At 40.3% G+C, this 26,458-nt stretch overlaps 1 protein-coding gene across 2 annotated transcripts in view; it reads left to right on the forward strand.

The window, feature by feature from the left end:
- The window catches only part of ngef (neuronal guanine nucleotide exchange factor), a 96,364-nt gene that overhangs the window by 57,524 nt on the left and 12,382 nt on the right, over positions 1–26,458 (forward strand). The window contains exons 10-11 of one of the 2 annotated variants that reach the window (XM_047593555.1): positions 18,622–18,711; positions 23,715–23,872. In XM_047593555.1, coding sequence (XP_047449511.1) covers positions 18,622–18,711; positions 23,715–23,872 — 248 coding nt within the window. The remainder of the gene's footprint in view (positions 1–18,621; positions 18,712–23,714; positions 23,873–26,458) is intronic. The other variant, XM_047593556.1, reaches the window with a different exon arrangement.

A 26,458-nucleotide genomic window follows, 5' to 3' on the forward strand; every position in this document is an offset into this window, starting at 1 on the left:
ACCTGTCCCACCTGGAGAAGCCAGGAAGCACTGTGAGAATCATGTTCTATGATTTCTCCAGTGCCTTTATAACCATTCAGCCAGAACTCCTGAGGGACAAGCTGGACCGTGTAGGGGTGCACCAACAGCTGTCAGCCTGGCTCCTGGACTTCCTGTCCAACAGATCACAGTGTTCACAGTTTGTAACTCAGTAGGTAGAGTGGGTTGTCCATGAACCGAAGGGTTAGTGGTTCGATCCCCCAAGTGTGCCATATGCCGAAGTCCTTGAGCAAGAACCCAGCACTGAACCCCCAGTTGCTCCCAGTGCAACTGGCATTGGTGTGTGAATGTGTGTGTGCTTGTGTGAGCGAATGGGTGGATGTGTCTCTGACTGTAAAAGCGCTTTGAGTACCTTTGAGTAGGTAGAAAAGCGCTATATAAAAGCAAGACCATTTACCATTTACCAAAGGACTGTGTGTCGGACACGGTGATCTGCAGCACCTGGCCCCTCTCCTCTTCACCATCTACACAGCCGACTTTACCCACCACCACAACCAACTGTCACCTACAGAAGTTCTCTCATCAACAACAATGGAGATGAAAGGGAGTACCAAGAACTGAACCAGAACTTTGTTGCTTGGTGCCAGCGGAACCACCTCCGGATTCTGCTGGAGCAAAGCCACTCCCCCAGAGACTGAGGCCCTTTGGAGTGCAGGGCGAGGGAAAAAAAACTGAACAAACTGGTGAAGAAAGCCAGCTCAGTCCTGGGCTGCAGTCTGGTGGGGGACAGGAGGATATTGGCGAACGCCCCCTGCATGAGACTGTCAGAGCCCTGGAAAGCTCCATCAGTGCCATGCTTCTTCACCCACGTTGCGCAAAGGAGCAGTACCGCAGGTCCTTCCTCCCCTCTGCTGTCAGACTCTATAACCAGGTCTGCTCCCAGTAGACCCACAACTGCATAGTGTAATATCCCACTTAAGGTGCAATATCTCTTGCATATACTTGTGCAATACTCCTCTCAGTCTTTACATGTACATACCTGTATTTCGTTTACATGCTGTAAACATGCCTTTTTTTTGCACTATCTGCATCTCCCTGTCAACAGAAGATGCATGAACATATACGTACATTTATATTTATAAGCATACTCACTTCTTTACATGAACACTGCCTTTTTTGTCGTAATATAGATTTTTTATATATATGTTTGTGATGTTGATTGTCTGCTACTGTTAACAACGAGAATTTTCCCACTGTGGAATGAATAAAGGCTTATCTTATCTTATCTTATCTTATCGTATCGTATCTTATCTTATCTTATGGCAAGTCTTAGGGGAGCTGTGCAGTAGTGGCTTGAGGTCTGAAGAGTCAAAGGTTTCGCCTCCCACCCTGTCCAAGGTTGCAATGCCCTGAGCAAGCATCTAACCCCCAGTTTGCTCCCTAGGGGCAGCCTACTTGACGTTGTTGGTTGAACGTCTTCCCTTGATAAAGCCTGTCTTCCTTTGATAAAGCCAGTTTGAACTGAGTGAATGATATGTGGAGTAACTGTTTCTATTCGGCGTGCAAGAGCTTTACTGATGATTTTTCTGTCTGTGTTGATGAGACAGGTGGCAATAGCTTGATAGAAAAGTTGGGTCTTTGTCAGGTTTTAGTAATAGAGAAATTATAGCAGTATTCATGTCAGTCATTCATTAATTTCAGTTGTTAGTTTATAAAAAGTTGGTGATAAAATATTCCAAAAGTGTTTATAGAATTCGGTATAAGGTGCTGACAATTTGTTGTTTGGCATGAGTTGACGTGCATTGTAAATTCTGTTATTGTCAATGGTTTTTCAAGTTCATTTGTCTGGTTTTCAGTAAGTTTTGATTGTTCAGTATTACTTTAGAATCTGCCAATGTCTTTTTGTGATGGTTTACGTGTTGATGCATATAAGTTGGTATAAAATTCACAGGTCGTGTGTATTTCTTTGGGTGTCTGTACAAGCTTCCCTGCTGAGTGTTGTAACTATTTTCATTTCATGTCTGAGTCTGTGTATGAGATATTGGGTCTTCTATTTGTGTGATCCTTTAAATGTGTCAGGAAATGTAGAGTTGAGGACCCAAATGCAGGACAAATGATGAAGAGGTAGGGAATCTGGGGAAAATGGGTATTTAATAAAAATAAACGGGAACAGAAGGCACTGCGGAAGGCAGGAACATCAAAAATCAAAGCATGGAGCAAAAGGCATGGCAGGGAAACAAAAACATGAACAAAGACATGAAGCCAAAAACCCATGAAGACAGGAACATGGGGACTACAATGATGCGACAGGAAACAAAGGGAAGGAAGGGCTATATATACACACAGGGCTGAGGGATGACAAGACACAAGTGAGACAAATCAGGGCAATCACACGGGGAGAAATCATTGAGCAATCACAGACACATGGGGAAACATCACACACAGGAAATCAAGAAACTTAGCAGAACAAAAACAATAGGGTTCCAAATACTTTTAGTGCTTCAACCCCTAATAACTAGAATCGCAGCAATTATAAAGTGGTCTGTCATGACTTGGCTCAAGTGACCACAACAACAGGAAGGCACATCAGTATATCAGGCTTGAGAAAGTGCATCTGCCACAATATTATCCCGACCTCAGGTATGACTTATGTCCAGACTGTGAAAATGACTGAATGAAATGAGGAACAATGCCTACCTCATCAACAACATCAAAACAGGACATTCTGGAGCAAGTCTCCAAATTTGTGGAAAAGGCCCAAATCACACAACACATGAAAGGTAGGGAACAACAGAAACCAGAATAATAAACTACCTACAACAGCTGGAGATGGGGAAGGCCATCGACAGACTCCTTTATTACCGTCTGTACCCGGGGGAAGCTACACCGTGTACTTATGGACTCTCCAAAATACACAAGGAGGGAGCCCCACTCAGACCCATTGTCAGCTGTATAAACTCAGTCACATACAGCATCGCCAAGCATGTGGCATCCATCCTGTCTCCGTTAGTAGGCAACACCCCACACCACATCGAAAACTCCAGGAATTTTGTGAACAAAGTTAAGAACTTCACACTGGGCCCAGAAGAAACCATCGCATCCTATGATGTCACCTCACTATTCACCTGCATTCCCACAAGAGAAGCCACAGATGTAGTAAGGAAAAGACTACAAAAGGATGACACCTTGGCCTCAAGAACCAACCTCACCCCAGAACAAGTCTGTGTGTTACTCGACCTGTGCCTGACCACCACCTATTTTCAGTTTAATGGAGGTTTCTACAGGCAAAAACACAGCTGTGCGATGGGGTCCCTAGTGTTACCGATTGTGGCCAATCTCTACATGGAAGAAGTAGAGACCAGAGCCCTGGACCTTACAGGTTCCACCCCCACCCACTGGTACAGGTATGTTGACGACACCTGGGTTAAAATCAAGACAGAGGAGGTGGAATCTTTCACAAAACACATCAATGCAGTGGACAGCAACATCAAGTTCACCAGGGAGGACATCAGCGGGGACAGTCTGGCCTTTTTGGACTGTTTGGTGCATGTTGAAGAAGACCAAAGCCTCAACATCGGAGTATATAGAGAACCCATGCACACAGACCGGCACTTGTTATTTGATTCACACCACCCTCTGGAACACAAACTAGGAGTCATCCCTCCAGCACTGAGCAGAGACTGTACCCACAAGACAGGATGGCAAGGACAAGGAGGAACAACACATCAAACAAACCCTCAAAACATGTAGATATCCCAACAGGGCCTTTGTCAAATAATCAAAAAGTTATCCCAGGAAGGACAGGGAAGAGGAGCACAACAGAAGGAAGAAGATCACCATCCCCTACATAGCTGGTGTATCAGAGAAACTGAGGAGAATTTTCGGAAAACACTGCATCCCAGTTTATTTCAAACCTGGCAACACACTAAGACAGAAACTGGTCCACCCCAAAGACAAAACAGCCAGACAAAAACAGAGTATTGTAGTGTATGCTGTTCAGTGGAGTGAGGAATGTACAGACTTGTACATTGGGGAAACAAAACAATTCATCCACAAACGCATGGCCATCTTCAAGAAATCCTACAAGTCCAGCTGACCTTATTCAACGCTTTTTTGGATTATCATGACCTGGATGACTGAGAATCTTCACAGACATCAAAACAGCACTTGCCCCGAAAATGACTGTTCTGACTTCCAATTGGGGTGCACCAAAACTGTTGTGGCACATAATATAGTCTTCACATTATCAAATGCCTACTGACAGACCACACAAACTTAATGTTGCCTTTCGGCAAGTCAGTCAGGGGCACAACCACATTTGAGAAGATTTTCAAAAGGACCTGTGCTAATCCAAAAGACCTAAAAAAATGCCTCAGTTCCCTTAGTACAGGGCACAGGATATGTTGTAACCGACTGACCTATGCATCCACTGGACAAACATGTCCCTGTTCATCCACCTAACTGAGGTATGTCACAGTTGTGTTTTCAAAATCACAGTCAACCAGGTTTATAGTGACTTGTGCCTGAACATGTGAAACACACAACCATTAAGACATGCTATGACCATCAGAAACTCAGCTATATCAGATACTGAACATCAAAACAATAACGTGACTCCAGTGAAACACACACTGCACAGCTAATGTCATGAACACCCAATACACAGCAATCAATATACAAAGTCACCACACAATATACCAGCCAACAGCCATTTCAGCCATCATAATTCAAATATGTAAACTACATTATCAATTCCATTAAATTCAAAATAAATTAGACTCACCAAGCGCCTTTTTGATGAGCTCCCAGTTAAGTTTTCTGCGTAAACCACTCCTGGTTGAATTACCTAGTTTTGTCTTTTCCCTCTGAGAAATGATTAAATCCTCCATTTAATGTGGTCCCAAACTGTGGTGTATGGATTCACCACCTATTTCATTTACCAGCTAGTTATTGTATGGTAACTATGTTCATGATCTATGTTAGGTAGATCTATGAGTAACCAGACAGGTCAAGGTGCACATGCCTATTGTTCAGTGAAGCAATATGGCGAAGTAAACAAGCCTAAAACAGCACGTCGGTCTCTCTCTCTCATTAATATACAACATTGGCGACAAGGATAAAAAGCTGTTTTCTTTACGGGGAAGGAAAGACACATGGTGTCGGTACTAGTGAGCACAACAGCCCTGTTTGGAAGAATTGATTTAAGCCGGAAAGCGAGCCATGGTCAGCTTATATTGAATGGCTTGAACAGTTTTTTGAAGCTAACGACATTGCCGATGAGAAGCAAGTTGCCACGCTATTGAGTGTAACGGGTGCAACCACATACGGACCTTTAAGAAATTTAGTACAGCCCCTCAAGCCCAAGGACAAGACACTTGATGAGATAGTGACTGTTTTAAAGCAACATTTTGAGCCAAAGCCGTTGTTGGTGGCAGAGAGATTTCGCTTCAACGGGTGCAATCAAAAAGCTACCCAACCGGTTGCACAGTACATAGCGGAGCTGAAGCAGTGTGCCGCCAACTGTGAGTTCGGCGCAAACCTGGACGCATCACTACAAGATCGGTTCGTCAGTGGAATAAGAAACGAAGCCTGCCAGCGGAGGTTACTCTCTGAAAATGACCTCACGTTTGCCAAAGCATTTGAGATCGCCCTCAACATGGAGACGGCCGACAGGGACGCACGTCAGTTAAGAGGGATGGAGAGCGACACAGGTGGAGCTGCAAGCGTCCACGAGGTGAAGCTGCAAAGAGCCAGGAAGTGTCACAGGTGCAATGGAAAAAATCACAATGCAAATGAGTGCCATTTTAAAGAGACTCAATGCCATAACTATGGAAAGGTTGGACACATTAAAAAGGCATGTCGTGCAAAAGCTAGGGCTGAAGATATGAGATCAAGAGACAAGAAACAGCAAAAGAAGAACACTAAATATGTTTCTTCAAGGAAGATTCTGACCTTGAAATGTTTACTGTGTTGACTGTCACAAGTGAAGATGCTGAGCTGTATAAAGCAACATTCTCAGTTAATGGGGTAGAATAAGAGATGGAAATTGATACGGGTGCCAGGAAAAGCATAATTTCTGAGAGAACATATAGAAGGCAGTTTTCACACATACCACTGCAGAGTGCTAACGTAAAGCTTAGAGCTTGCAATGGAGGTCGCATCCCTGTTTTGGGTCAGATCTCAGCCACAGTCAAATATCAGGGTCAAAGAGCAGTTTTGCCACTTCTTGTTATTAAAGGGCATGGAGCAACATTATGTGGGAGAGACTGGCTGAGGCAACTTAAACTTAACTGGGCAGAGATCAGTTTTTTGAAGGAAAAAAAATGTAGCTGAGTCGGGGATTTGCTCAAGAAATACTCAGAAGAGTTTAATGAGGAGTTAGGGACACTCAAAGACATTGAAGCCTCAATCATAGTCAGACCAGATGTGACTCCTAGATTCTGCAAACACAGGCCCCTACCATTTGCAATGAAGGAAAGAGTAGAGATAGAGCTCAAAAGGCTGGAGGAAGCTAACATTATATCTCCAGTAAAGCATAGTGACTGGGCAGCACTGATAGTCCCGGTAAGAAGCACTTCAAACAAACACCTACCCCTTACCTTGCTTAGAAGAGCTTTTAGCTACCCTTAGTGGAGGTAAAATTTTCTCTAAGATTGATTTAGCAGCAGCTTATCAGCAAGTTTTGCTAGATGATGACTCCAAGAAATACACTACCATCAACACCCACAGAGGACTGTTTGTGTATAACAGACTTCCTTTTGGGATCAGTTCCGCTCCCTTGATCTTCCAGCGGATTATGGAAAACATAATGAAAGACTTGCCTGTGGTAGTTTTCCTTGATGATCTTCTCATTATGGGACGTTCGGAGGAAGATCACCTCCACAACCTTCAGAGGGTCCTGCAACTCTTACAGGAAAATGGACTACGACTGAAACGCTCAAAGTTTGAGTTTAGGAAAACTCAGCTCGAGTATTTGGGTCATGTTCTGGACAAGCGTGGCATTCACCCTTCAGAGGAAAAGGTGAGAGCAATACAAGAGGCCCCTGCACCTACCAATGTTAAGGAGCTACAAGCTTTCTTGGGTCTTTTGAACTATTATGGGAGATTTTTGCCCCAGCAGAGCACAGTGTTGGCACCACTGTACAGACTTCTCAGAGGAAATGTAGTTTGGAAATGGACTGAGGCAGAACAGTCTACTTTTGTGAAGTGCAAAGACCTGTTGACTAGTGACCAGGTTTTAGCGCACTATGATCCCAGTCTTCCACTCACTCTAGCATGTGATGCCTCTGCATATGGCATTGAAGCAGTGATCCAACACACCATGGCAAATGAGGAGGAGAGACCAGTCGCTTATGCTCTTCCCGCACATTGTCTCCAGCAGAGAAAAAATATTCTCAAATAGACAAGGAAGCTCTTGAACTGATTTATGGTGTAAAGAAATTCCACCAGTATTTGTGGGGTAGACATTTTACATTAGTCACTGACCATCGCCCCCTTTTGACACTTTTTGGCGAGCACAAGAGTCTACCTACATTGGCTGCTGCATGCATTCAGCGGTGGGCAGTTATACTGTCAGCGTATGACTACAGCATTGTCTATCGTAAGTCAGAAGAGCACAGTAATGCTGATGGACTCTCCCATTGCCCTTTACCTGAGACGAGCGACACAGGAACTACGGTAGCATCGGCTACTGTCCACTCACTACTTGCAGAACATCTACAAAAGGCGCCGCTCAAAGCCACTTCAGTAGCCCAGACGACACGCACTGACAGTTAGCTAGCCCCGGTCTACAAGTACGTCATGGAAGGCTGGCCGGACAAAGTAGAAGACACATTAAAAGTGTTTTTCACCAAGAGAAATGAATTATCTACAGCGCAAGGTTGTGTCCTTTGGGGACCAGAGTCATTGTACCCTCAAAAAGGAGAAAAGCAGTGTTAGAGGAAATTCACCCAAAGAAACAGGATGATTAGATTAGAGTTTAAGAGCAGAAAATTAGACTTTGTCAGACTTTAAAGATCCACCAGGGATATTAATTGGTCATAGTAGCTAAATTGTTACAAAAAGATGAGTTGTTACACAGCTGGATAGAGTAGGGTATAAAATAAGTTCCTCTGTCCCTCTAGTGTTTGGTGTAATGGATGGGATGGATTGTCCATAATGGACAGAAGTTTATCTAGTATCCGACTCCATCGCTCTACCAATAACATGTCCAGACATTTGGATCAATTTGTTGTTTTTTTCTGGTGGTGCTACACCCCCAACAAACCACAGAATAGTACAGGGCACTTGCTACAACAGACTGATAGAAAGACTCTAGTAACTTGCTGCACACATTGAAAGACCTGAGTGAAAGTACAGTCTACTAAGGCCCTTCTTGTACACAGCATCACTGTTGTCCCTGCAGTTCAGCATGTTGTTCGTGTAGACGCCCAGGTACTTGTAGCGGTACACTGCTTCCACCTCCAAACCCTGATTGGTAATGGCTCCACTGAGGTAAAAATTGGAGTGTGGGAGGAGTTTGGTGAGGCAATGGAAGAAGGTTGGTCAGCTCCGAAAAGATTCTAGCAAATCATCTGGCACCTCACGGGTGGTAGGCAGCAACTCGGGTAGCTGCTGACATTAACTGGGGCTATTGTTGGGCGCTGGAAGGAAGGGGCTTATAACATTCATTTGAACCTCAGGTCGAGGAGGAACAATATGGTTTTTGTCCCGGATATGGAACCATGGACCAGTTCTTTACCCTCGCTATGGTGCTGGAGGGGTTTTGTGGATTTGGAGTAGGCTTATGACCGGGTTCCCAGAGGCATCCTGTAGGAGTGCTCTGGGAGTTTGAGGTGGATGGCCCCTTGCCAAGGGCCATTCAGTCCCTGTACGAAAGGAGCGTGAGTTTGGTCCATATAGCTGGCTGTAAGTTGGATCAATTTACAGTAAGGGTTGGACTCCACCAGGGCTGTCCTTTGTCAACAGTTCTGTTCATAACTTTTATGGACCAGGGTGAGGGAATTAATAATGTATCCAATGTAAAGTGTCTTTGATAAAGTGTCAGGCCGAGACTCAAAGCAGGACTCAGGACTCAGAATGCAGAGATGACAAAAAAGGCTTTAATTGGATTGCTCAGAGATCCCTCACAGAGGGACAAACAAATGGCCACAAAAAAACCTAGACGTTAATCTGATCAGTGGAAACAAAAAACTCTCCAGAAGGAGGAAATTCAAATCGAAGAAACAAATCACAAAATTAACACAAAACACTCCGAATGGAGGAAAACCTCAGGACTGAGGATTTAACTAAGACTAAACAAACCAAAACTTTCTCTCCGAGAGGATTCACAGGCTTACTTGAAAATACTTTGGTTGAAGACATGAAGCAAAGCACGAGAACAGGTTGACGACGATAACACTCTGGCACGAGACAAGGGGAACACAGACTACTTAAACACAAGGAGGGAAATAGGGGACAGGTGGACACAATCAGGAATCAGGGAAGACAATCAGACTGGTGACACATGAGGAAGGGCAAGTGACCTGAAACAAGAGGAGAGTTACTTTTCAAAATAAAACAGGAAATGACAGGACAAAACAACCCCAAGACAAGACACCCTCACCACGGTGTGACATAAAGTGCTATATAAAACTGATGCATTATGATAATACAGAAGTTGTCTCACTATATGAGCCATTATTACATTCTGAGCGGCACCAGAAAGGCTCATAATGGATGAAGTTATTACATTATGCGCAAAGCCATTATTTTACGCTCATGATTTTATTACATTATGAACTTTTATTACATTTAAGTCAGGGATGTCCACACTTTTTGCAAAGATGGCCATGTTTGGTGAGGTGAAAATGTGTGGTGGCCGACCATTCAGCCTAGCATTCTTTAAAGCATTCACATTAAAATTTAATGCAAATGAACAATTTCATGATTTTTTTTATTGCAAATGGCATACTTTTCATGCTTTAACACAGAACCCAAATCTAAATTTTATTAATTATTAAATTTATTTATTTATTTATACCAAACTCACTCTGCCTTTCATATTTGAAGACCACTTAAAATGAAGAAAAAGTCTGTCAAACATTTTGATGTTGCAATTTCAAGATTTTGGAACGTCTAAAGTAATAATAATACTAACAGTTATATTATTCAGAAGTACAAAACATTATATGGATCCATATGCCATATGAATCCTTGCATCACTCATTATCAAAAAGGAGAAAGGCAGTGTTTTTCATTATTTCAATTTTAGACTTGACAAAATAGAAAAATGGACTGCCTGACCGAATTTGATTTAAATACTTAATTTGTCGGGATAACAAGACCAGGTTTGAATGTCAGTTGAAAAACAAAAGAACACAGAAATTATAAACAAATTGAAAAGAGTCAGTGCATATTCGAAACTGTGGTTTTGATGATCACACAAAAAACACAGAAGACTAAACAGATAACTTGCCTGCACTAATGTGAAGACCTTGACTCCAGTATATGGTCTAGGTCGGGCTCAAATACATTATGCTCAGTGATTTTGATGCACAAGATGTTATGCAGGTAAGAGTCACTTAGTCTCGTCCTCATGTGATTCTTGTTTCTTGTCCCATCTGCATGTCTGGAATGTCATCAGGGTCCACGGAGAAAGGACTGCAAAACAGTGTGATCTCCTTTTAGATGGCCACAAAATCCCGAAACCGCTGTTGAAATTCCTCAGCCAGAGAAATGATATCTATTGCATACCTCCTCATTTGGGCACTAATATTGTTCTGTTGAAAACTGGTCATTATTTCCAGCAGCGATGGGAAATGTGTGGTGTTGGGCTGCGTGTCTGACAGGTGCCTTTGGAAAAGTAGCAGCTTGGCTTTGATGGCTCACCACTGCATCTTGACCCTGAATGCTCTTATTCAGCACTTTCAGATGTCGGGTTATGTCAATTAAAAATCCCAAATCAGCAAGCCAAACAGGATCGGATAGTTCTGCCATCGGTTGTCCTATTTTTTTCCTGTTGTATATTGATGTGCTGAAGTGTGCTGAAGAAAGGAATGAAGTTTTGCATTTAAAAAGATTTATTACTAGAAAGAACAGAGTCAAAAACTCTTGCCGAATCTGAGAGTGCTTACAGCCAATTGTTGAATCCCCTCTCTCGTACAGCTCGCACAGTCACCTAATATATGGTTCACCCCCATTCACAAACAAGGAAAACTTATCTCCTTACATCTAGTTAGTTTTACAAGCTAACACCTGGTAAATAACCTCTTGACCTTTAAACTTGGTACACACTTCGCAAACCCCCAAAACAGGAAAAGGGGCAGAAGAGAAAAACAAGAAGATAATATACTACATTCCAAGAATTGTCTGATTTCCTCCCTAAGAGAGTAGAAGCGCTGCAGTGTAGACCCCCAATTGAGCCATTTTACGTTGTTGTGATACAAACTATCTCCGCATTGAGCCTGGATGTCCAAAGAAACTGTTTTATTTTAACTCAACCAAGCCTGCAAAGGGTATGGGTGTCTGATTTGCTGCTTTGCCAACAAGGACCTCATCCTCATCCAACAGTTCCTTCATGCTTTGTAGCTGGATGTGTGGCAAGCACGATTTTCTCCAATTTTCATTTACAATCATGACCTGCGACCCTTTATCCCACAGTGCTTGTGTTCCTCTCCTTCAAAGAAACAATCCACCATGCACTTCTTCCCAATCAGTGCTTTTAGCGTAGCTTGGCGACGTAACAAGAGTTGGGTGGCATAAGTAGCACCTGCAGTCTGTTTATGTCTACCACTGTCTTCCAACTCTGCCTCCATCTGCATGATTCTGTCACAAAGAAGCCCAAGCACGGCCTGGCTTGAACCAACTAATCTTTGGGGTGCGACAGTCTGGATTGTCACTCTCCTACTATCAGGGTTCCCTCTCAGCCTTCTTTGCTCTCTACACCCGCGCAAGAAGTGTCCCGACTGTCCACACTTGGTCACAGTGGTCACAGTGGTCACCTGTCCCTTGCTCCTGACATGTTTTGCATCCTCTTCTTACAGGTGAGCCCTTGAGAGCTAGTTATGCTTTTCTTTATTTCAGCTATTTCTTCTCTAAGCAAGCTGACTGAACCCCTACTCTAGCTTCAGCTACATCCTGACACTGTTTATTCATTTACATTTCTGTCTGAAGTTCTTTTACTTTTGGGACTGCTCACCATTGCACTCAGCCTCCTAATTTCATCTTGCAAGGTTTGACTGTATTTTTTGGCAGGACCAATTTCTTCAGCTATTTTCTGGCTGGTTTGAGCTATTTCAAGTGGTCATGCACCTCCTGTAGGCGTCCTTACACTCCCTCAGTTTGACTTTGAGTTGCCACTGTATCCTCTTTAACTCATCCCTATCTCCAGATCTTTATCTCCAGATCTCCAGATCCTTGTTCTTCTTGGTCAGCAGATCCTTCTGCTGGCTGGTGTTCCAGGGCTTGTTGTTAGGGTAACAGCTGACAATCCTAGTAGGGATCACTGTATCTTCACATAAGTTTATATATTCGGTGATACAGTCCATCATTCTATTTATATAATTCCCATGGAGCTGGCAGAGCACATCCCTGTTGGTGATCTCAAAGCAGTCCTGCAGAACTTCACTAGCCTCCTGACTCCACTTCCTTGCTGTCCTTTTAGAGAGTGGCTATCTCTTTACTGCAGGAACATACTCAGACGTTAACAGTACCAGGTTGTGATCACATTGTCCCAGCAGGTGCAGGGCAGCGGAAACATTTGCATTCTTTGAATTAGCATACAGTAGATCCATGGTTTTATTTTTCTTACCATGATTAAACTGAGGAAAAGTTGACAAAGTTGGTAAAACAGTGTCCAAGGTGTTACGGTTAAATCCCCAGAAATGATAACAAGAGTCTCTGGGTGTTTGGACTGTTGCCAACAGTGGCATGAATCGCATCACATGCTGCTGCCTTGACCACTGAGGGAGGGATGTAAACTCAACTAGATGAATTCCCTCTGTAAATAATACAGATACATTCCAACAGCTAAAAGGTCAATGTCCGTGTACAGGAGGAATCTGATAAGTACTATGACTGGGTGGCGTAGACTCATTTAAACTGACATATTCATCATCCTGCAGACACGTTTCAGTCAAACTAAATAGATCAATCTAATGATATATCTATCTATTATCAAATCAATCACAGAGTTTTAGACAAGAGAGGTCTGACATTTTTCTGTTGAATCAATGAATTTGTATGGATTTGTATATGTTTCCTATGAATAACTGGGTGTGAAACAATTCTAGAGAAGTGGCAGAGAAGAGTGTAAGACTGCAACTCTACCTCCTGGGCTGTACTGTGTGTCGTCATGGTTTCATTAACCACTTTGGGTGGTTAATGAAATCCAAATTCCTAGAGATAAGAGAAACACCCACCAAAGTGGGGTGAACTCCTTTAACACCCACCAAACCCCCAAAGTGGGGTGAACTCCATCTCTCCTAATCCGATGGATGGGCACCACCTAGATAACCAGCGGTGGATTGGGCAGAGGTCCAGAGAAAACTAAGTCCGACATAGTTTTTGCAAACTTATACATGAACATGAATAGCAATTGTACCATATTTAGCCTTAGCCTTGACAGCAGTTTCAGGTAAGATTCAGGGTCACCCATGTGGCCCCTGGAATGCAAATAACTATGGTCGCTGGTTTCTCTAACTTCGCGTTCCGCAAAATAGATTGCAATTTAGTTGAGAGTTGGTTTCTTCGAGGGTGTGTCGCAGAGTGGGGAATATCGGTTTGAAACATGAATGGGTCCTTGGTTATCCCTGGGCCAGATAGGACTATGCTTTCTTCGTACCATCAGACCTCACCTCATGTCACTGCTATTAAACACTATTGACACACTATTGAGACAGTGGCTCAGAACCTCACACAGCACCGAGGACGCAACAGCATCAGCAATAAATGGCTCAAAGCCAGAAAAAACACTTGCAACTTCCACATATGCAAGTATAGAGTATTTGATGACAACTGAATCTCAATTTTGCATTTAAACAATGCCAATGCCCCTCCTCACAGCAACAATTACATATCCAGGCACTCTTAGGTCATCCTGTAAATACAGACTCATGTGAGGGGCCTGGCTTTGAAAATTTTGTACTGCCATGAATTACTGCAGCTTTCATCGCCACTTTCCCAGTCTCCACCACAACACATCTGTGGAAAATCTGTGTCAACACAAATGTGTTAGCTAACTCTGCTTGGTGAAGAGTTTCTGCTCTCTTACAGTTGAGATATGTTGAGGGATAGAGTTGTTAAACTGCTCTAACACAATCAGCTTACAAAGACTATCAAAAGTCCTGCACAAACTTTTAATACACTTTTGATACACTTTTTTTTTAACACAGCTGTGTTCATCATAATTGAAATATCCAGCACGTACACTGTAAATAAATAGGCCTCTTGAGGTTTCCCACTAAAGATACGCTGAAGTATGAGCACTCTGTCTACATCTAACCACCTTCTTACATCACCAGTCCATTCAAAGACAGTGAAAAGGAATCCAGGTCTCACTTATTAAACTTTGCCACCAACTGAAGATAAGCCAGGACATATACCCTTCCAGTGCCGAGTAATCAGAAGCCAACTCCTCCATCTCAAACCTCCCTGGAAAAAACTTACTTTCTCTTATTAGCTACAACCCTCAACTAGACTGCTCTAGGTCCAATTCCACTTTTTCAGTACTCAGCACAGGTTCTCTCGTTAAAACTGCATTCCCAACAGTTCCATCTGTTGCTGTGTAGACTGTCTGTACATCTACTGGTGCAGAGTTTTCAGAGCAAAGACTGAATGCATGCTGGGGTCTGAGAAAGTGAGTGCCGTTGCCTCTCCAGAAATGAGCCGTATCACTAAGAATTATTTCGTGCAATAATCAGACACAGTTTTAATGACAACAAATTTTACTGCGTTTTATCGGTAATCATTACAGTATAGTAAGTATAGTAAGTGTAGTATAGTACAGTACAGTAAGTATCCTCACAGACAAAATATTAAACAAATCCTAAAGCAACTTAAAATGGATTGGTTCCATAAAATTACATAAGAATTTTTGAGTATTTGGTTATTTTGGTACCAGTGATCCACTAATGAAGGCTGTCCTTTTTATTAAAAGACACATTGACACAGAATATACTAATAAATTAGCAAAACAAAACTACTTCAAAAATCATAATAAATAAATGCTATGTTGAAAAAGTGAATAATAACAGTAATATTATTAATTCAAATGACAAAAAGTCTTGTACATTTTCGCAATCTGGATTTTTGAGCAGTATTCCATAAAGTAGTGCCTCGATGCTATTCAAAAAATGCTATGTTATGAATTATCAACTACCTTTTTACTGAGATTTGAACCACTGCCAGATCTCATTATTTCCAATCACGCTTCTCAGAATTTCTGTACAGGTGGATAATAGCACTCTGGCCACTTAGAGCCCTGGTCCTTCTTTGCTGTCTCCATTACAGCTGACCTGAATGCGTCAAGTCTCCTACAAGATGGCGCTTTAACACCTCACTCTTAGAAGATCGAGATTTGACTTCACTGATCAAAAGAGAGTGGGCATCCTTCCTAGACATGAACGACTCTCCAGAAACATCACCATCACTCTAATGAGAAACAGGAAAAGCAGTCTTAGCTGGAATAATTATATCGTACTCATCATACAAGAAAAAGGTAAGGAAATAACACTAGAGACAAGAATTAAACAACTAATCCACCAATTTATCAATAACACCAGTGAACAAAGACAACAGGAATTAACCCAACTTAAAACACAACTAACCACAGTACACTAGAAAACACAATTCCAGCTTAAATACAAACATTTTCAGTACAGTGATAAATCAAGCAAATATCTGGCTAATCTATTACAACGCAAAAAATGAAAAGGCAATAATTCCGTCAATAATAAACACAGGAGAAATAATCCACAAGACATACAGTAAATAATTGATAATCTTTTATCAGTTTTATAACAACCTGTACACTTTAAATCATGAACCCGACCACTTAGAAATGGATCCCCACATGCTCCAATTACCTTTGAAGAATTATATAAAACGTTAAACAAAATGCCAAACAACAAATTACCCAGACCAGATGGATTCCTTGCAGAATTCTACATTCACTTCTGGAACATACTGTCACCCTTATTTCATAGAGTTATCATAGAAATCAAAAATACCTCCACCATACCCACCCATATGAGAGAATCTTTATTTGTCCCACAAATTTGGGAAATTACAGGAAAAAAAAGAGAATATGAATACAGCAGCAATGATACTAAAACTAAATAAGGGCCCATCCCATCCCACAAGCTATCGTCCTTTCTCATTAATTTATACAGATTTAAAAATCTGTTATTTAATTATTAAAAGGGAATGACAACAAGAATAGAAACAGTCAACATCAATACTAATCCATCCCGACCAAATGAGCTTTATCAATAATTGACACACTTCAGGTAATATCCGACACTTTAACTTAATCAACACATCACAACTTAAACAAAAAAAGCCATAGTCGTATCACTAGATGCCAAAAAAGAGTTTGACAAAGTAAAAATGGCCTTTCTTATTCCGCACACTCAGCAAGTTTGGTTTTGGAGAGTGATTAGAACACTTCACCAAGAGCCACAATAACCACAAATGGAATCACATCACCAAGCTTCACACTTCACCAGGGAACCAGGCAAGGATGTCTGCTCGCTCCATCTTTATTTGTAATATTCATCAAAACACTAGCTGCAGCAATATGTCAACACAATAAAGTCAAAGATATCCAGGACAATGGTTCAGAACACAAAATTACCCTTTACGAGGATGACTTATTATTATACCTATTATACCTGATGTGTGGGATTCTGCAGCACAAATGCTCTCCCACTTCACACAGGTAACATTAAATACTTCTCCTCCAGGCTTTCAGAACTGTTCAACCTCAATCTGTCTTTGGCAATCACATGAATGACACGCCCCCTGTTGACAATTTTAATGGTTACTGGAGTAGACTATTAACAAAACTTGAACAGATAACAAGGGAGGTTAAACTGAAGATGGAAAATGGAAAAACAGAAAAAAATTTACAGATGCCAAGACAAATTCAGCAAAGATGCCAGGGACAGGTACTTGGTTAAGTTGGTCACTATAAATAATATCAATCCATTAGACCTGAGGGCAAAGCGCTGGAGCTCCAACGCAGAACTGCTGCTTCCAACTTCCTCCCTGGATATCACGAACTGGTAGGATCTGTTGACATTTTGACCGGAGGTGAAAACACACAAAACCACTGACACTGCACCTCAAAACTGCAAGGGAAAGAAAAACAAAATAAGTCACAAAAGTTGATGCTGATCATCATTTTCATTCTGCACTACTGTCATACATAGTTTGTTGTTCTCTAAATCTTACTTTCATTTGATTCATATCCACTGTTGGCTTGTCAGCATGTTGCAGAATAGTAGTCAATAACACCAGAGTTATGTTAAATGTCATATACACACTTTATTGTTAACGTAGGTTCAAATGCATTAAAAACTATCAATCACGAAATACTCATATTCACTTTTCAGCATGGCAACAAAAAGGAATCACTCACCTCCATCACCTCTTTGAAAACAACCAGTTTATATCATGCAACAAACTTATTCAGAAGTATGGAGCCGGGAGAGACCAGTTTCTACACTACCACCAGCTAAAATCTATGACTAAATCTAAAATTAGTATAACCCCCAACACATTACAACCACCTCCTTGTCCCTACCATTTTATCAGCTACAACTAATGCTGTTGTTGTTGTTCTTCTTCTTATTATTATTATATATTATAATTATATTATAATTTTCACTTTGTTTTTTCTCATTAAGGTCTATTTAATAGAGGCTCAAGACTCATCTTTTTAATCAGGCTTTTACACGATTTTATTTTTTCTTAATTATATTTTATCACATTTAATGATTTTAATTCTTATCAATTCTGTTTATCATACTTGATTCTTATTTGTGTCACTAATAACTTTATTGTGCTGCTCAAAATTATTTTATTTATTTACTTTTATAATATGTTTTTACTCGATAACGAGTGTTTTTAAGTTCCTGCCACGCTTGGGGTTGTTCCTGTCTATCTGTGGGGGACTGTCCCTTGAGTCCCTTTAGCCTGAGTGGTTAGACACTCCACACTTAGATGTGGGGTCTGCCTCTCTGCCCAGGTTGGGAGGAGCTTTGTGGCGGTGCCCCTATGGTCAAGGGGCTGACCCCTCTCTGCGTTTCTTGCAATGTTTTTATTTGTGATGCACTTTGGGTTGCATTTCTTTTTGCATGAAAAGTGCCTTATAAATAAAGAGTGATTTGATTTGATTATTAATGTATTATTGTGCTTTCCAAGGTCCACCATATATGAGCCGTATGTGGTCATTTTGTTGACCTTGATTCTCTACATGAAAATAATAAATAAATAAATAAATAAGTCTTATTTTGCCCTACAATAACATGGTACAAATTTGTTCCATTGAATTTCCAAGTATTTCAATGTGTGTCCTATCAAGGGTTAATTTATAACAACCAAGTGACATACAGTAATGAAAGAGAATAAACAGGTGCTTTACAATTGTGTCTTCCTCAGATTGTGAAAGAGTGTAATGAGGGTGTACGGAAAATGAGTCGCACTGAGGAGCTCATCAGCATTGAGAAAACACTGGAGTTTAAATCAAAGGTAAATTGGACTTTATTGGTTTGTTTCTTTAATTTTAATAAGGTCTGTTCTGCTTTCATGGCAGTAGTTTTTTTTTTACCGTGTATTTGATTTTGGACAGGTGTAAGTCAGGAGGTAGAGCTCGCTGTTTGGTTGTCATTTTATTCCCAGGCTTCTTCTTTCCATGGACAAGATATTATGACTTATGACTTCCATCATAATGTGGCTCCCTTTTTCATGTTTTAAATTCCATGACACCTCCAAGACCAAGGAAATGGTCATTGACTTTAGAAGATCTAAGCAACAGTTCATGCCAGTCAGTATCATAGGGGAGGACATTGGAGGGGTGCAAACCTGAAAGTTCTTAGGAGTGTGCCTCAACAACAAACTGGACCGGTGTGTGAACACAGATGCCATGTATAGGAAAGGACAGGACTGACTCTTTTTACTTTTGGAGGCTTAGACCCTGTCATGGAAAAAATCAACAAGTGAGGGCTGTTGAGAAGTTAGTGATGACTCAGAATCAGTGAACTAACTTTCTGTTACTTTATTTGCAAATAAACTAACAGAAAGTGTTCACTGAAGGGGAAAGTACCCTTCCCCCTTCTTGAATCTTTCAGTGAACTTCTGCCAAACCTTTTTTTGACTTGTTATGAACTCATGTGGGCTAAAAGCTCACATAAGCAAATACAGACAGAATCTTTCAGTGAACTTCTGCCAAACCTTTTTTTGACTTGTTATGAACTCATGTGGGCTAAAAGCTCACATAAGCAAATACAGACAGAATCTTTCAGTGAACTTCTGCCAAACCTTTTTTTGACTTGTTATGAACTCATGTGGGCTAAAAGCTCACATAAGCAAATACAGACAGCATACTGTATATGAGAAGTAAAAATAAAAATGTAATTTTCCATAGTGAAATGCTACACATGATTAACCTGTCGGTGCTTGCCAGCACTCTTTTTATAGAGTATGACAGACTGTGGCATAGGAACTCTAAGAGACTCCAGAGACTGGTTATGAAGACTGAGTCTCTGATTGGCAGGAAGTTGGACTCACTGGGGACTATTGTTGAGAGGCGCACATGCAACACAGTGCAGTCCATACTGAACAACATCAGGCACCCCCTCCATGACATCCTGGAGGGGCAGAGAAGCAGCAACAATGAGAGGCTTCTCTAACCGAAGTTCAGGAGGTCATTTATCCCCACAGCCATCAGACTGTCCAACGCCACTGTTTAAATATTCCCGTATAAAAATTTAAAAATCTAAAAATGCACGGTTTAATGTACATAGTTTCTTGTACTCGGACACCTCTTTTTGCACAGTTGCCACAGACATGCATGTTAATACAGTCTTATATATTTCACCAGTCTTCCATTTGCACTGCTTGCACTACTATTACTTATGTTGATTTTGCTGTTGTGGTACATAGTAAATGGTCTTGCTTTTATATGGCGGTTTTCTACCTATTGGTACTCATGATGTTTGATGTCTAATTTGTCTACAAGGTACTGGACACTTGAATTTCTACCAGGGGATGAATAAAGTATTTTTCTATTCTTTCCGATCATGAAAACTCCTTCCCATCATTGTGCTGCTCAGGCTTTTTTCTTGGCAATGTCAAGATCTGGTGTTTCCTTTTTTTAAGGGTTAACTCAGGAGTTGCTCTCTTCAGTTGTTTGGATACTTATTTTGATAATGACTTTCCCTGCTGTGCTCTTCATTTGTCTGACTTAGAGACCACTGCTCCTAGTGTGTTCAGTGATGTGTGTGTAAATTCTTAGAATAAATTACCCCACTCTTATGGTCTAACTCAACTAGAGGAAACAGGAAGATTAAACCATTTCTGTTTTTTAAGTGAATGTTTTATTTCCTTTTAGGATTTAAGTTAAGCAAAAAAGGGCAAAAGCACTGGAACAGGGCTAAAGCACGGTTTCCTTTATAAAAGGAAGTAATAGAACAATAGGGCCAAAGAGACAATCATAGAAAGGGATTGCAAAATAAAAGAAGAAAAGCTGAGCTGGGTCTCAACAGCTCAGAGTGTCAGGTTATTAGTAGATTATAGTATCCCACGGCAGGTCATTTATTCTTCTGCAGAATAACTGAATTCTAATAAAGTAAACATGCCCAGAAGGTGAAATCTCGTAATGCAAAAATAAAGCACCTGTCACACTAGTGGGCAAATTGCAGCACATGCAGTACCTGCATATAGCGGCCCGCCATTTAATAATCTGCTCTGCCATTGTCTCATAACCAATCAGAAACATTTTTCCATATCTAGATTCTGCATGTACACTTTAGTTGATCAGATGTATATGTCTTGAAACAGTTTGTATTGTTATCAGCGCTGTATAAATACAACTGAGTTGAACTAAATTGAATTGGAGAGATCAGGTCAAGAATCCACAAACTAAAAAAAAACATACCTTGTTATCATGCATTTAATAATAAGTTAATAATACGCAGGTCCACATATTCATGTTTTTATTTAAATGTGTGGTACAGTGAGTAGTGTAGCCATGTCACTGCCATTTATAAATATACTTTGTCTACTGTTACCAATGCCAAAATCAGCTTTGCCTGTAAACTGCATGATAACCCTGCATATAAGCTATTCAAAGGTTTTGATTTTAAACATTAATGTGGAAATGAAAATGAGTGATAGCCAGAGCCATCCATAAACAAACCTGATACATTGCATCTCTTGTGGTTGTAGAGTTTTTTGGTCAAGTTACAAAATGATCCATTTTTGCATTTTTGCATTGTCCATACACTTGGCAAAATAATATACTGGCCTCTGTAGTTCATTGTTGTGAATACAAGCTGCAGCGTTTAGCCAGGAATATTTTGTGAACTCGTGGATTAAGTAAATGTTGACTTTTTTTGTTTTGTTACAAATAATATTGCGGCGGGCATCCTTGTGACAGGGATCTTAGATGAGGCGTAAGTAAGCTCTCTGTTAATCAGGGAACTGAGCATGAGCATGTTAACATGCAGCATTGTAATTGGCACAGCAGCAACAGTGGCAGGACCTTCCTCTTTGTGGAGGAGGCTTGGAGGGGCAGGTCCAGGCTATTCTCCCGCTGTAAGTGAATAAATCAGTGCCAAGGTTCAGAATAAGGTGGCTGGAAGGTGCAAACCAACATTACAAAATGTGAAACACTTTTACTTTAGACAAATTTGCATTTTAGAAAACATTTTTAAATATCATAAAACAAAATTACATTACTATAACACCTTTACAAATCCTGAAATATTTTACATTTCAGAAAACAAATTTACAAGCGGTGAAACACTTTTACAAATGACAAAACACTATTACAAGTCCACAGTACAATTCTAAACTCTTTTTGGTTTTACCTTTATATTTCATCTTTTTTTACATTTACAAGACATTTACAAGGCAATTTTTACATTGCCTTGTTTGATATCATTCTTTTCAGCTCAACAGTTATTTATAAAAATGCAAATCTAAAGTGTAAATTTCAAAGCAAAGCAAACAACAAAGCTATTTATAACAATTTCACTAAAATGCAAGAAATGCATCACAAACAGAAAATGTGGCGTAAATTATTCATAATAAGTCTAGTTTAACTTTTAAAAACTGGTCTATAGGTTGAAGTTAGCACTTCAGTCTTCAGTCTTTGTAAGCTGAAACAAAGACTAAGTGACACTGTGTCTTGCTGCTACGTCATCTTAAATTGGTCATGTGAAAAAATGGCAAATTGAAGTCAAAATCATCAAAACACATGTGGGCTGTAATAAATAATCGGTGATGACGTGATGACTTTCAAAATAATCTCTGCCCGAATGAGAAGTCCTCATAGTCCAGTTCTTCATCTCATGGAGAACATCTAGATCACCTGGAGGAAAACCACACAGACAATAGACACAGACAACAACAACTTGTATTGGCCGCTCCCATTATCACTTCCGCTTCAATCCTGGAGTTGGTATATTCCTTTTCTGGTTGATAGTGGAGTTTGTAAATTTGTTTTGGGTACTTTGCAAGTATTTTGCCGTTTGTAAAAGTGTTTCGCTGCTTGTAAATTTCAAGCAAGACTTAGGTGACATGCACCATGACCAGACATTATGTACGAAGCAGTTTCCCTTGAGATAAAATTCTCACTAACTTTACCTGGGGACTTTCAGAAATTTGTAAAGAAAAAAAAATACTCTTACTATTACTACTATTTCTCATAACACAGAGGTCCTGTAATAATGTTAATCCAATGTGAATTGTTTGTAATTTTTTCTCTGGGATCAATAGCATTAAAAATATAGTATATTTGTTACTATCCTTTAGAACTTGCAAGGTAATCAAAGTGGTCAAAAAGTGTAAATTCTCCTCTGACAAGCAGTAGCAGAGAGATAGCACTGGCACATTTGCTCTTACCAAGGTCAAGATAGCTTTAGTTACTTTGCAAATTCTAACTACGAGATAATGTATGGTGAGCCAGTGATTACTGAAAAAATAACTCAGGGGAATGGAACTGTTAGCATTTTGATCCATGTCATTTTCCCACTTGAAATTGCAAATATTGTTTATCTGAGCTATGGGTGTATTCCTTCTCTCCAAGATGTAGGGATTTCATAAATTTGATAAATAAAAGAAAACTGCAAAATTGAAACATTTCAGTAGTACTGGTAAAAGTACCGGTATGTCTCAGAGTTCAAAAAGTTCAGAATGCTTGGATGTTTGTAAGCATTTGGTTTGTAGTAATTTTCAAAGCAGTGTATATCTTTTAAGGTATCACATATTAAGTTCAAGTGTGCATTTTAATGTAATGGATTTTTCATCCTGTTGCCTTCTTATCCTGTAGGTTGATAAATTCTTTGCTCTAGGTCCATCAGAATCTTTGACTGTGAAAGTAGTATATCAGTTGCAGAAAAGAAGATTCTTTCTCTTGAAGTTAAATTCTTGCTTTTTCTGGCTGGAATCGTGTAATATCCTTCTATTGTCATACTTGCCCTTACTTTATACAGTACATCCGATTTCTAACTTTTGTTATCCCTCCATAGTCTGTGCCCATCATTTCCCACTCACGGTGGTTGCTTAAAAAGGGTGAAGTGCATCTAATGGCTGGCCCCAAGAGCACCCGGACTATGCGGAGTCGTAAGCTCTACCAACCACTCTACTTGTTTCTCTTTAACAATCTTCTGCTGGTCACCAAGCGCAGGTAAGCCTTTTGTAACTTAATGTGAAATCACTGTCTTATTTTGTAGGACTCAATTGCCAGGTGAAAAGTTGTTTGCAGGGGAAAATGGCCATGTGTTAACCAAAAGAGGGTACTATAATAAAAGTGAATGTGTTTTTGTGAATAACTCAAATTAACCCAGTGAAACATATGCCATTTATTTAGCTGGCTAATATCCCTGTGTTTTTATAGATGGATCCTCATCTGCTCATGTATGCCCATCTGCTTTTCATTAGTTATTTTATTCAGAATGTGAACAATTAACCAAAACCTGTATTTTAAATATCAAAACTGTAACTTAGCCAGTCAACATTCAAATTACATGACACTCTATTCACTTGTAGAATTACTAACTTGTAGAAAGAGTTAGTAATGTGATTTATTTTAGTTCCATAGTTTTATGGAAACACACCTCGAGAGCGTTAAAGCATTTTTTAAATGGATGCATATGGCATTAAAAACATGCACACCTCTCTTAAAGCAGTATTTTTTTTGTCAGTATATAAAATTAAATAACTTATGGATGTAATACAGCATATTAAATGTGAACAACTCAAACTGTACATGTTACACTATTTTAAATGTTGGCATTCCTTATATGGAACTCCATCTCATCATCCCATGCATTTTTTCATGACCCCTTGTCATTTCATTTGTCTTATTTTGGGTGTGTGTAGCTTTTAGCAACAGGGTGAGGAGAGGGTTGTGTCAGGAAGGCCACTCAACTTAAAAACTAAAAACTTTGCCAAATTATACAGTACACTGAAGTGTTAATGGTTTATTTTATTTATTTATTTATCAATTAACAAAATGCAGTGAATGAACGGAAGAGAAATCTGAATCAAATCAATATTTGGTGTGACTACCCTTTGCCTTCAAGACAGCATCGATTCTTTTAGGTACACTAGCAGACAGTTTTAGAAGGAACTCAGCTGGTAGGTTGTTCCAAACATCTTGGAGAACTAACCACAGATCTTCTGTAGATGTAGGCTTTCTCAAATCCTTCTGTCTCTTCATGTAATCCCAGACACACTTGATGATGAAATCAGGGCTCTGTGGGGGGCCATGCCATCACTTCCAGGACTTCTTATTGTTCTTTAGACTGAAGATAGTTCTTAATGACCTCTGCGTATGTTTGGGGTAGTTGTCCTGCTGCAGAATGAATTTGGGTCCAATCATATGCCTCCCTGATGGTATTGCATGATGAATAAGTATCTGCGTGTATTTCTCAACATTGATGACACCATTAGTTCTGAGCAAATCTGCAACTCCATTTGCAAAAATGCAGCCCCAAACTTGCAAGGAATCTCAGACTCTCATTATTGTACCACTCTCCAGCCCTTCGACAAAGAAATCACCTTCTGCTACAAATTTTTCAAATTTTGACTTATCGGTCCAGAGAACCTACTGCCTTTTTTCTGCACCCATGTTTTCATGCATAGTTGAGTCGCTTGGCTTTGTTTCCATGTCAGAGGAATGAATTTTTGCCTGTAACTCTTCCAATGAGGCCACTTCTGGTCCAACTTTTCTGGACAGTAGATGAGTGTACCTGGGTCCCACTAGTTTCTGTCAGTTCTGAGCTGATGGCACTGCTGGACATTTTCCGATTGTGAAGGGAAATAAGTTTGATGTGTTTTTCATCTTTTGCACTAAGTTCCCTTGCCCAATCATCTATGATCCTAAACAAATTGCTGACTTGCAAATGTACATATAAGGACTGATGCTGGTTTGAAGGCAAACAGTAGCAACACCAAATACTGATGTGATTTAGATTTTTCTTGTGTTTGCTCACTTTTCATTTTGAAAATTAATATAAATAAACAATTATTTATTTATATTTTTGAAAGCATTCTTAGTTTGCAGCATTTCCCACACCTGCCTAAAACCTTTCCACAGTATCGTATACACACATCACAAACAGGACTTCTATACCACGTCGGTCGTGGTTTGGGTTAAACTGGCCTACTGATGGTCAAGATGAAGTGGAGAAAGGCATGCCCATAGGCAGAGTGAGCCGAGGAAAGGCAAGAGTGTAGGACTGAAAGTAGGAACTCTGAATTTTAGTACGATGACAGGTAAAGACAGAGAGATGGCAGATAGGAGAAAAGTTGATATTCTGTGTGTCCAGGAGACCAGATGGAAAGGAAGAAAGGCTAGAAGCATTGGAGCAGGGTTTAAAGTGTTTTACCATGGTGTGAATAGGAAGAGGAATAGACTAGGGGTGATCGGAAGCTGAAAATTGAAGGTGAGATGCTGAATGTTGTGTGTGGTTATGCTCCACAAGTATGTTGTAAGGAAGAGGAAAATGTCAAGTTCTGTACTGATTTAGAGAGATAGTAATGGAAATGTGTTGAAGGGTAGCAGACCATGAGGGAAAGGTGGAAGGAGTAGAAGGTATTCATAGTGCATTGTCAGCGCGTCATCAATCCAGGCAAGGCAAACAAAGCACACAGACTGAAGTAGATCGAGGAAAATGGGAAAAAAATGGCTGTACGAATCGGACAGGCCCTGAAAAACATTTAGGATTTTAAAGACCGTAAGCTATTACAAATCAAGGAGAACAATGCC

Source organism: Mugil cephalus, chromosome 9, assembly GCF_022458985.1.
Source record: "Mugil cephalus isolate CIBA_MC_2020 chromosome 9, CIBA_Mcephalus_1.1, whole genome shotgun sequence".
Lineage (NCBI taxonomy): Eukaryota > Metazoa > Chordata > Actinopteri > Mugiliformes > Mugilidae > Mugil > Mugil cephalus.